General features: G+C 36.9%; 1 protein-coding gene across 2 annotated transcripts in view; it reads right to left on the bottom strand.

The window, feature by feature from the left end:
- Positions 1–13,300, bottom strand: part of LRP2 (LDL receptor related protein 2) — a 246,494-nt gene that overhangs the window by 91,613 nt on the left and 141,581 nt on the right. For both annotated transcript variants that reach the window (XM_036995040.2, XM_073218732.1), the window contains exons 39-46: positions 12,079–12,999; positions 11,736–11,901; positions 11,200–11,358; positions 9,757–10,046; positions 8,594–8,797; positions 7,428–7,670; positions 2,756–2,881; positions 1,285–1,404 (exon numbers count right to left, since the gene is read on the bottom strand). In XM_036995040.2, coding sequence (XP_036850935.2) covers positions 1,285–1,404; positions 2,756–2,881; positions 7,428–7,670; positions 8,594–8,797; positions 9,757–10,046; positions 11,200–11,358; positions 11,736–11,901; positions 12,079–12,999 — 2,229 coding nt within the window. The remainder of the gene's footprint in view (positions 1–1,284; positions 1,405–2,755; positions 2,882–7,427; positions 7,671–8,593; positions 8,798–9,756; positions 10,047–11,199; positions 11,359–11,735; positions 11,902–12,078; positions 13,000–13,300) is intronic.

Here is a 13,300-nt window from a genome sequence, read left to right as displayed (position 1 = left end):
TTTGGAAGTTATATTTATTCTTCATATATTTGAACCAATCATTCATATATCTAAATCAATGTCTAAGACTATCCTACTCACCTAACATTTATAAACATTTCCTTTACAGATGCTTAAAATTCTGTGTGCTCTTGCTTTCTGTAAGACTTTCAGTGTTGGGAAAAAGAATTTGGTAGAGTTTCAAATACCACTCTCAAACTATTAGGCACAGAATTGGAACCTGAGAGAAAATAGGAATAAAAAGTATTCTGAACTCAGCTGTAAAACTATGATAATTGTCCTAAGAAAATATCTCCCCAAATAAAAAGTTTCCTATATGATGATATTTAAGGCAGCAAAAGTTATAATAGAGGAAAAAAGTAAAACAAGCTAAATACTTAAAATAGAAATACTTACTGATAATATAGCCACTGAAATATCAGGCAGCCATTAAAAAGGAGTATGAAGCCTGTGACAAGGATCGGCAAACTTTCTCTTAATCAGACAGTAAGTATTTTAGGCCTAGAGAGGTCACATGTTCTCCACTGTACCTACTTGACAACTGCCATTGCAGCAAAGAAGAAGACATAGACAATATGCTGATGCATTCTAATAAAATTGTATTTATAAAGAAAGCCAGTTCATGACCATAGGTTACAGACTATTGACAAATAAAAAGGAAATATAGAAGATTATATCTTTATATGTTTGCAATTACATAAAATAGTGTGAATGGATACAGATGAGAAGTTGCAGTGGTTAATAGCAGCCTCTGGAAATACAAACAGGCACAACTGCCTCCAGGAATATATTCAGAGGGTCCCTGGAACATCTTGGGAAACTCAGATGGCCATGGGACCTTACCTTGTAAGCCAGCAACCAGACAGAACAGAAAGAGGATGTGTGCCTGTAAAATGCCCCTTCCCCACACACATGAGGGTTTCAATCACTTTTGGACCTTTCCCACAGACTCATGGACCAGAAATCAGTCAAATTCAGAAATTCCAGTTCACAGTCTATCAAAATTAATTGAGTTCTACAAGCTAGCGCCAGTACTTGGTACATCACCAACATAATCTCACTTCATCAGCATCAATCAGCAACCTCCATATCCTGACTGGCTTCCCACACATTACCTGCATGAACATGCTTTTAATGAATGTCTGCTAAGTGGTTTCAGCAGCTGAGAGTAAGAGCAAAGACTGCAAACATTCAGCAGCCACGACCACAGTCTACATTTGGAAGTAGAAGGAGGAGGTTTTCTAGCTGCATCATAAAGCTTTTCGGGCTTGCTTACTCTCTTACCACAAGTGTTAGGTTCATCAGAGCCATCATCACAATCTCTGTCTTGATCACAGTACCATCTTTCAGGAATACAGCGTCCAGATGTGCAGTGGAACTCACTGTCACTGCATGGTTGAGTGGCTAGAGGAAGGAAAGAAGATAAGATCCATGAGCAAAACACAACTGTCTTCTCAACAGTCTTAACAGTCTGCCTGTATCTCTTCGTTGGGTGATGGCTGCTGAGAAAGGAAGACTGGGGCATGCGGTATCTGCTTTTGTATAAGCTCTCCATGGGGAGGGAGAAGTATGGAGGAGAGAGAAGGCAGGCAATGCCTCTCCAGTTTTCGAGAATTGCTTTTCAGATACCAGAAATCCAAAAGTAAATTGTTTTTGTTAGAGATACTAAAGAACTGTAATTTTGATACATGAAGTCACAAATGACATAGAAGATTTGGATCTATTTTCTACTATAACATAAAATTTTTAAAAATCTGTTAAAACACTTAAAAGCAAAAGTGACAATATGACCAGATCTGAAATCACCCACACACCGGTTTTTTGTCAACCATGTTAAAACATGATTCTGGAGCATTAGCAAAGTTCTGCTCTTATCCTTGTTACACAGGACCTTACCTGGGTACGTGGCCCTGCCTATGTTCGAATATTGGTTCTTTTGCCATGTGACTTTAGGCAGGTCTGGTCAGATGTGTTTTCTAAATTATTATGTGGGCACCAACCAGAATCAAGTTCTATAACTTCTGGTGTACAAAGCTCCCTTGTTTTGGCTCATGACCCCTGGTGATTCACCTAGAAAAATTAGTAAGGAAGCAGAAACATGGCCTCCAATCTGTCTGCCCCTATCTGGGAACTGCATCCAGATTCTGCTTCCTCTTGCTGCTCTTAGCATGACTGTCTCTTGCTGTTGGACTGTAGCTGGGCCTAGTAACAATTACTAAATTCTTAAATTATGTATCAATTTATACTAACAGACTCAAGGTTATCAACCTTAAGAAAGGACTTTGAATTTTAGCTATAATACAGGACATTGATTGAACCAAGTTGCTAAATATGAAATAAACATTTCTGAAATCCAAACATATTAAAAAGATAGACAAATTTTTTAGTTACTAATAGTCCCTATAATCAAACTAAGACTAAATACAAGGGCTTGACATGCAAATTCTTCCTGGAGTTTCTGAAGGCAAAAGAAACTCTGGACTAAATGGCTCTACAGTATGTAGAATGTCAGGTATCAAAGCAGGTAGGTCTCTGGAAGAAATATTTGGTGTCAGGCCGCCCAGTCAGAGAACAGAGAAAAGGGGCTTCTTATGCTCCTCCAAACACAACCTAAAGTAACTCCTTACTGCATCTATATAGAAGGTCAATTTGAGATGACAAATTGGAATTAGCCCAAACCCCAAAACCATCTACCATTGTATTAGCTCAAGACCTAGGTCCCTAGAACCAAAGAAGAGAAGCAGGTTTGTCTTACAGCAGAAAATGGGGTTTTCATCGCTCGTATCTCCACAGTCATTGTCTCCATCACACAAGTAAAGACGATGAATACAAATATTTGTAGTCAGACATTTGATCTGTCCAGGGTGGCAAGTGCGATCAGCTTGAAAAAGATAACCAGATAAACATTTGGAACATATTGACCACATACATGTCATGAAGAATATCTACACTAACAGCAGAACTCAAACACCTGAAGAGAGCCATTTTCATAGTTAACACGGAGGCATGATCCATTTGTGTTACACCATAGGTACAATGGTAAAAAGAGGTATTTCCAGCTAATACTGTTGGTGGGGGGAAGAGCATGGAGAGGAGGGGAGGCTTGCTTTGTAGTTCAAATCATGTTTCTATTATTTAATAGCATCAACAAGAGTCCCAACTCCTAGTTAAATAAACTATAGCATACCCACACAGTGGAGTAATATGTAGCTGTAAAAAGGAATGAAAAAGGTCTCTCTTTCTAAGGAATGATGGTTTGATCTCTAGGATAGATTTTTAACAGTAACAAGGCACTATTCAAAACATCAGGTTATCTTTTGTGTAAGAAACATGATGCTGCTGCTGATGATTTGTGTGGACGTGTGTGTGTGTGTGTGTGTGTGTGTTTATAAGAGAGAGAGGGAGAGAGGGGTGCTTGTATTAAAAACATTATCAGTGAAAAGATAAACTAAAGAAAACTGTCACCCCTGTGGATAGATTGAGAATAGTATGGAGAGAGCAGGTGGAAACGACAAGGAAGAAAGACTTCATGAATGTACCTTGTCATATAATTTTTAACTATGAATCCAAATACATTATTTTGTAAAATTAAAAACAATGAAATAAAAATGGAAAAAAGAAGGCAACTCCTGAAATTTGGAAACAATAACAAATGAAGCTAACAGCAAATCAAAATAACAGAGAAGACAACTTAGCAGGGCTCTCACTGGCCTAAGATAGGACCACTGAGCACCAAAAAGAATAAATGACTTCACTGCATTGAAACTCATCAAATATGTAAAAATCCATGAGTTTACCATAATACTAAAAACAAAACAAAACAAAACAAAAACTTAGAACTCTTTGGTCACCAAGTTATTACTCTGAAGACTGACAAAGGAAAGGAACAAATCAAGTATTTATCCTGCAGAATGGTAGTCGAAGGTAACAAAAGTTGATAAGGGACATTTCTTCTTCATGGGGCTTCAGGGAAGGAATAATAGAATTTTAAAATGCTTATTTTATAACCCTCAAAGAAATAATGGATTTATGTAATAACCACCCATGAATGCTAAAGCCATTGGATGAAAGGTTAATGGGAAGTTCCTAAGGGAAGATTCAGGCTCACTTCCAAATCCACTAATTAATCATATCATCATTTAAAGTAGAACCACCAAATAATATGCGCCTCAGGATACAATACAATAGGAAATATACAGCTCCATCTATGAAGAATTTATACCCAAAGAATTGAACTTAATGCAATCAAACACCTAGGTATAAATTCCAATTAATAGAAAATAAGAGGGATAAAATAACAAATTAAATGGCTCAGTTATTAAATGACTCAGTTATGCAGCCATCCAGAATGTGGTGCATTCCACAGGACAATTGTGGCATTAAAAAAAAAGTGGGCACTGCTGTGGCATAAAAGAGATTAAAGAGTTCTAATCACCAAAATCAATGTGTAGACCTTGTCTGAATCCTAATTTGAAGGAGCAACTGTAAAATACATTTGGAGGATAAGTGAAAAAATATAGATTGAGTACTCAAGAATATTAAGGAATATCATTGATTTTGCTAACATTACAATGGCATGGTAGTTGTTTTTCAAAATGTCATTATTAGTAACATGTAAGTCTGGGAGTTGCTTTAAAATAATCAGAAAAAAGCTTGGGGGAGATGGATGAAATAGATTGACCATTTGTTGATAAATGTTGAAGCCAGGTAATGGCCATGTTATACTATTCTTTCTACTTTGGTGTATGTTTGAAATTTTCCATAAGAAAAAGTTCTTTTTAAAAAACACACCCAAGTAAATAGTGTGAAACTCTACCTACAAAAGCACTGGAGCATGTAGATACATCCAAATTGAAAACACTTGAATTTACACTCTGCTCTTTTGTTTTCCCAAGATGGTAAAATTCAAATCCCAGAAATCTTGAAAACATCAACTAGCTAAAAAGAAATTTACCAGAAAAACCAAAGAAACAAATAATTTCAGTCAGCACTATACTGTGTAGCTTTTTCCATAACAAACATTAACCACAACATATTTATGCAATAATTTTTGTCAGTAACTAATGGTAAGGCTTTAAAACAATAAAAAATTGTGTTCAGTGGATTTTTTTCATGCAAGTATTTATATTTTGAATGACAAATATAAAAAACAAAATAATTAAAATTAAATCAGTATAATAAGGCCAAGAAAAAGGGAGACACAACTACATTGACATGAAAGTTCTCATTGAACTTCAAATTTGGTTTCATGAATTGTTCTTTCTTGTTTAGATGTCTTTGCTGTTAATTCCACATATCAGATCTCTGTCATGTGAAAAATTAAAATAACGATTTAACAATTTCCAATTATTAATATTTATTTTGAGGAAAATGAACACAAATACTTAAATATAGATTTAGGGGATTCACACACTTTCTCCTATGTACAGATAAAAAGCAGAAGAGTAATGTAGCCTCTGGTTACTTTCAAACACTGAACAGTTTTAAAAACCAGTCCACTTTCCCCTTCAAAGATCTGAAAACAGAGCATGAACTCAACCCATATTTTTTTTCTACTTGCCTGACATCAACCATAGTGACTAAAGCTAAAGGTTGCTTTAAACTAATACTGTATTCCTCAAGTATTCTTAAACTAATACTGTATTCTTAAAGTATAAAGGAGATAGAGTTGGCATCCAGGCAAAAAGAAACACCCTATTGATCCCTGAAGAGACATTAAGAAAGCCGAAGATCACATAAGCAGTCTGTTTGGCAGTGGCGACAGTGCAAGGAAAAGCTATTATTAAACAGGACTTTGCCCACCAGGATACAGGAATCTGCTCACAGAATCTCATTTTGCTATTGCAATATTATTTTTGTTTTCCACAAATTGGATAATATGCATCGGTAAGACAAGCAACATTGCTCTTCAAACAAATAAATAGTGGGTAAAAGAACTGATAAGTGATTAGCAAAGTCAGATCTTTGGTCAAGGACATCACAATATATATAAATCACATAAGATTGCCAAAGTGCCTACAGGACCACTGGGCAAGTCTTTGGGGAAAATGCTATGAGAGTAGCTCTGTAAATGCATGTTACACCTTGGAAGCTCCTAATAATGTGGGGGTAAAAAACATGTGCATACACATGCATAATGCTTTATTATCATAATGTTCCAAATTCTAAAAAATACATGTTTTTTGACTGGCATAAGTTGTCTCTATGATACAAGTAAATTACCTGTTTTTCTAGCTTACAAATTTGGAAGAGCTTTTTTGTAGATTAAGAGTATGCACTGGAAAAAAGGATATATTATTTTCCAGGAACCATAATCATTAGAAGCTTTTGGAGGATAGAAGAGATTTTTGTAAATTGGTAATGTAGATCTCAGTAATTCTGAGAGTTTTAGTTCCTCCTTAACAGAAAATGTTGAATTTTTCCTCTCTAGTGAAAAGGTATGGACTAGAGACAATGACTCTTATTTAGGGCTTTGAATTAAACTTCTAAAATGGCTTTACAATCCAGTGAATGTCTGGGAAGTCCCTCTTCCATTCCCTCTCACTGTGTATAATAATGTCATTATTCTGAATAATGTTTTTTCTTTAACTTGCTTACTTAATTTCTGGTCTTAGAGAGGTACTGTGAGTTTCCCTTATGCCTACTGTGTCAAGGCAAGAGGAAATGTCTCAGAAAAGCCTTCCACTCTTGTTACTCAGAGACCAGCAGGAGGCATCATCTGGGAATGTCCTAGAAAATCAGAATATGGGTTACACCCCATCCTACTGAGTCAGACTCTGCATTTCAACAAAACTCCAACTGATGCAAACACAAAGTAAAGTTTAAGTAGCATTGCCTAAAAGCACATCCACTCTTCCCTTCCAGGGATTTTTCTCCCTGGCTGTTCTTCGATTTAGAAAGAAGTGTAGCATCTCTGTGAAACAGTGGCCCATTTTCAGACAGACATTAAGTAAAGGTAGTATTTTTTATTTATAGTAATCTACTTTTTATGTATATGACCTACTTCACTGTCTGAAGACATCCATTCAGGGTAGGGGGATTAGTTTTGTTATAGCTGGATTGTGAAGAAAGAGGGAAAGGAAGAGTTAATGTTCAGCCTACAACATCCAAAATAAATTTTTTAATTCTGCAAAAGATACGGTATTTTTGTTAAGTGAATTTTTAATCTGGCAGATATATATACTAAAGGTAAAATATTTAAGGTTAAAATTCAATGGTTGTATGGATCCATAAATTTAGATGATTCAAATATATTTGAGTTGTTTCTGAAAATCAAGTTGATTTAAACAAAAGTGAAGTTTATGTTTTAGATGAATACTTAGTTCTTTTTTTTTTCCAGAAAGCTTTTATCTTTACATAAAAATTCCATCTCCCATGATCTAAGACTTCAGACCCCAAAGCACAATAAATACTTAATGTGAACTTACGGCAGTTTTTCTCATCTGAAGTATTATTATCATGGCAGTTGTTTACACCGTCGCAGACAAGGTGAAGAGGGATGCACTTTCTGTTACCGCAGGTAAACTCCGCGGTGGCGTTGCACTCCCTGAACAGGCACCCTGCCTCGTCGCTACCATCAACACAGTCGTTATAGTGATCACAGCGGTAACGATACGGGATGCATCGCCCATCGGCACAGGTGAAGGCAGTCGACTGGCAGGTGTGAAGCGCTGAGAGGAGGAAAAAACACTTAAGAAATACTAACTAAAGCATCATCCTAATTTCTAAAAAGACACAGTCAAATGAAATGGATGCTTTGAGTTTACCAAAGCAAAAGCATCTGCAAAGCGGACTGCATGCGAGGTAAGATGACACCTTAAATCAGTCAGACTAAGTAAAATGTGTTGGATACATTTTTTAAGAAAATGAAGTATTTTAAACAAATGTCAAAGCCATTTCAATTCTCTAACATCTCTATGTAAAAGTTTATCTGCATCACAGAAAATCATGCAAATTCAATTTCTTTGGGGAAAATAAAACTCTTAGCCACTACATAGTCTACTAGAAAAAGATAACTTTTTTAGAACATCCTAAGAAAGTCTACTGTGTTTTACTCACCTATTCAAGTAGAAGCTGAATATTGGGAGTGATTTCAACGAAATTATTGAATTAATGATCCTTTTGCTATGAAAATTCATAAAGAGGTAACAGCACTTACTGCTATTCTTAGCTCCACGCTGAGCCATGCCTAACATGCTCCAAGCCCCATGCTGTTTTTTATATATTGTTTCTGTTATTGCTTACAAGAATCCTAGTGATAGCTCCATTTTACAGGTGAGATGTCTGAGGCTCAGAGAGGTTTCCTAACTTCCCCAGAGCTGTAGATTGAAAATGACATAGCCAGGGTTTTAATTCAGCACCAATGCTCTTAACCACGACCAAGGTACTTCCTAATAAAGCATCATGTACTCCAAGGAATGGATCAGCTCATATGAGACGTAACAGAAACGTGGTCTGGATTCTCAGAGTAAATGTTTCTCAGTTCTAACAGGATGCTGAGGCACAAATTGCAAACCTAATCGCACATGGGAGGATTCTGTACCAAACACTTGGCGTAAAGACGTCATCAGCTCCTAACAAAAGTCCGACTCACCACAGACAATTGTAAGCTCATCACTGCCATCACCACAGTCATCGTTATGGTCACACAGCAACTGCTCCGAGATGCAGTGCCCGCTGAAGCAGGTGAATTTGGAACTATCACACCGTGTTCCACTGTCCACAATGCAGTGCTTATTGTTGTTGGCCAGATACCAGTGGCCTGGATGGGGACACTGGCACTCAGCACCATTTGGACCTGAAGAAAGTAGGACCAGAAAAAGCAAAAAACTTGGGTAGCAGCCATGCATATTTTCTCCTCCATAACAGCAGTGGCAACAGCTTCTTTATTAAATTCATTATAAGATAAGCCATGGAAACTCTTCCCATCAACCTTTCAGCTATATTCTGACTTATTTTTCCATGAAGAACCACCACCAATTCTAAAAAATGTAGCTAATTCACCCTAATCTTATTTATTTATTTATTTACTTACTTATTTAATAATTTTTACTGAGGTATAGTTGACAACAATACTATATTCATTTCAGGTTTACAACATAGTGATTCAACATTTATATACATTATGAAATGCCAATCACACAGTAAGTGTAGTGACCATGTGTCACAATACAAAGTTATTACAATGTTATTGACTTTATTCCCTGTCCTGTACTTTTCATCCCTGTAATTTACTCTAGTCTTTAAAAACTACCTCTTGTCTATACTGAAAAAATAGAAATGATTCTTCTCAGCAAAATCTGCAAAGCAATGGTATCAAAAGATACATTTTCCTATAAATTAATGGTTCCTTACACAACAGATTATGAAACACATAATATCACACTCCAAAATATCATCAGAAATACTTCAAAGTATAAACAGTACCTCCTAAGTGGAAGAATGAAATCCTTTAGTAAGGAAGGTAAGTTCATTGATGGAATTTCTATTTAAGTCATCAAGTGTGGCAACCAAAGGCCCCCACCTTCCTTTCTGTTTTCAACAAGCTTGAATTTAAAATGCTTCCGTAAGAGGGCATAGTGAATGGAAATGAAACCTGTCAACGTCTCCCTCTTAGCATACAAACCCCGAAGTCAGTTTTCTGAATTGCCCTGAAACCAAGGGGAATGTGGATTTCTTCTCCCCTGTCAGTCTGGCCCACTGCCATCCTCATCATTATCACCCTACATGATTCTGTTTTCATGGGTGATGCCTTACCTGCTGTACAAATATGGCTGCATCCACCATTAAACTGATTGCAAGGATTGCTGCACTGCTGTTGCTGGTCCTTCACAACAACGCAGATACCCTTAGGCCGGGAGGAAAAACTTGGAGTCATTGCCATTTGACCTGACCCATCATATTTGTTAGCTCGGTAAATTTTTTTTGTGTACCAGTCAGTCCAGTAAATATACTGGTCATAGAGAGTCAAGTCAAATGGATGAAAGGTAGTGCTGACAATGACCTCACGCTCTGTGCCCATTAGAGTGCAGCGTTCAATCTTCTGCCTAAAATGAAGGTAAAAAAAAAAAAAAAGAGATGGAATCCAAAATAATGAGCTCCTCAATTAGCAGCCCAATGCCTGGGCCTAACCATTGCTTTACATAAGCTCCCTGCTTTATTTTTAAGTGCAGTATATGGCAGCAAGAAGTGTTTCTTCTGGTGGTGGAAAGTCTTAATTTGCTTGTCAGGCAATGCCCTATATAAATCATTGATTCCAAATATTAATATAACCTACAAGTAATCCTATGAAAAGGAGCAGGCTGACATGAGAAATAGAAGAACTATGTGAAATAACATATGTACTACCCAGGACACTGTGTTTAGCACATAGTAGTCACTCAGTAAAACGTGACTTACATATCTCTTCCCACTTCTTTAATAACTTTTTTGATTTGTCATTTACCTGGAGGGTATTTAACTAGAAAAATCCAAATTCAGACACAAAATACTGCTGCTTTGTTTCAAATGATAAAATGAAGAAAAGATGAGGTTGTGAGATATTCAATATCACAAGACCAAAATCATAAGAAAATAAGCAAGAAAAGTTCAGATTTCTGACATACAAATACCAGCCATAATAAATAAAATCATATCATCTCTTCGACTTCTCCATTAGGGTGATTGAAATGTGAGTAATTTGGGAGGTACTTGGTACTTGGAGAACTTATATATAAAATTAGAGATGACAAAAGTTTGTAGGAAAAATACTATGAATTTGGCTGAGAAGAAGCTAGATTAAGAAGAAAGAATCTATTTGAAAAGATGAGCAAAATGTTTTTACAAGACACTGAATGCTTAAAGCCCAGAGAAAGCATGATATCCATGTGCATTTAAAAGTCATTCATATTTTAAGGTAGTTTCATGAGGCCTGTAGATTATAAATTGATTAACAATTGTAATTATAGTTGGAAGTAATACTTCTGGGAAGACATGTTTAGATGCCTTTCAATTCATAATTATTCAGTCTCATGATCTAAATCCACCTTCACAGGTATATTCACCAAGCTAGAATATAGTTCCTAAGACTGTGATTCTACATTTTGGCCACGTCTATTTGGTTTATTATGTTTTCATCACATTAGACAAATCTCTCCTTTTTGGAAGTGGGAGGAAGAACTCTTCTTATCAACGCCCTCACGAACAACGAAAGACACATACATGCTGGCATCTGTCCAGTAGAGAAAGTCTTCCTGATGGTCCAGAGTGAGCCCACTGGGCCAGACCAGGCTGCCATTCACAATGGGTGCCCGGAAGTTTCCTCCCATTGTGGCTCTCTCAATTTTGGCATTAGTACTCCAATCGGTCCAGTACATGTACCTAGTCATCCAAAAGTAGACATACTTAATTCACCTCAAGGAACATCTTAATCCTTTTTACTTAAAAAAGAATGACAACGTTCTTTAACTGCAAGTTGACATTAATATGGCAAATAAAATCCTACTTCATTGCCATCCACACTTGCCCAGAAAGGATTTACTGAGTCAAAGCATGATTTCCTAGGATGCTCCCAAACTTTCTAGCAGCAATGAGAGTTCCTTCCTAAGTAAAATCACTCATGCTCTTTTACCCTTGAGCTATAGTGTTACAAGCCCATAAACTGTTGGCCTTCTATGAAAATAAGATGATTTCAGACTTCACACCCTCCAAAAATAAGCAAATAGAAATATGATTTAAAAAAATAAGACAAGGCATACCCTTGGCAAGGATCTAACACAATCGCTCTTGGGTTTGAAACATGAGCTAATACAGTGTGATCTGACCCATCCTCAGCCATGGAGTTAATTGTTTGGTTGATGAAGTCACTGTAATAAATTCTTCTATTGATCCAGTCAAAGGCAATGCCATCAGCAGCCCCTACAGCTGGACATACACCAACAAAACACACACATAAAAAGGCATTAGATTTCATGTGAAATCTTCATAAAAAAACAAAAAGGCATTAGAGACTCAATATGTATTTTAGAACCACTAAGTCTCCGTGTGTGTTGATTCCATTTTGTCTACTTCCAAGATAAGCTGCACCTGGATCACACTTACCTGAAACAATGACAGTGGTAGAACTCATCTCTGAATTCAGGTCGATGTAGGAAATCTGGCCATGTCCAGAGTCTAAAAGTTGTGTAAAGTAGATTCTGTTACCTATGCTCTCATAGTCCAGGGCCATGGCATATCTTTCCACACTTATCGCTTGGAAAGGTAGGGTATGGTCTTCAGGGTCCAAGTGCAAGCTTCTCAAGGAATTATCCAATGTAAAGATGAGGAAATTTTCTATCGAAATGGCACAGCTTTTTCCATCATCTTCCAGGGTCCCAAAGGCACAGCCGCATTTTGGGGTGTGTGATCTGGGCAGAGCAAAGCAGAGATGGGAGCATCCACCATTATTTTCCAAGCAAGGGTTGTCATCAACCTCTGCTGGTGACCGGGGCTGGGTATGCTGGTCAAAGATTGTCACATCTCTTAGCCAATTGATATTGTCCCGCATCACTCTTGGTGTCTCTGTGGTCCTTGGTTCCTTGCTAGCTTGGAAGATTTTTTTTAAATTCCTGTCTGCCCATATGATAGAATTTCCAAAAACAGTGATGGCATAAGGAGTTGGGTAACGACTGCCAAAACGTATCACTTCAGATTCCTTTCCCTCAATACGGATCCTTGCAATTAAATCTAAATAGTCATCAACCCAATAAACGTAACCACTGCTATAGTCCACTGCCAAGCTCCGTGGTGAGATAATGTACTCTGATACAAGCACAGTTCGATTGGTACAGTCAAGAAAAGAGCGTTCTATTTTGGGAGTTTGCCCATAGTCAGTCCAGAAGAGGTATCTGTTCTTAGGATCTACAACAATATCCCTGGGCATATCCTCTGTGACTTTAAGGAGAACACGACGGTAGGTGGTATTGATCCGCAGAACTTCTATCAGTGTTTCAGACACAAAAGCATTGGTAAAATAAAGATTTTCTGCAGGAAAACGAAACAACACGCTGATGAATGGAAACTAGAAGAAAAAACAGGACACTTTTTCAAATTCAGAACAAAATATGTACGGTTGAGGTTTGGATCACTATATGTTGTCTTTTCCAAGATGATAAATTTCTCAGTTTAGACTTAGAAATATAAATATTTACTGTTAAGAACTAAAGAGATTTCTTCAAATTTAAAGAAAATGTGCCATCTTCAGCTTCTAAAGCAGATTAAAATTCATAGCAAACTTCCTAACCCACTTTCAACTGTAAGATGTATTTTCCAGAATATCCTTCCT

The sequence above is a fragment of the Manis javanica genome, chromosome 12 (genome assembly GCF_040802235.1).
Source record: "Manis javanica isolate MJ-LG chromosome 12, MJ_LKY, whole genome shotgun sequence".
Classification (NCBI taxonomy): Eukaryota; Metazoa; Chordata; class Mammalia; order Pholidota; family Manidae; genus Manis; species Manis javanica.
The sequence above is the reverse complement of the archived record's forward strand: the minus strand, read 5'-3'. Positions and strand labels throughout refer to the sequence as shown.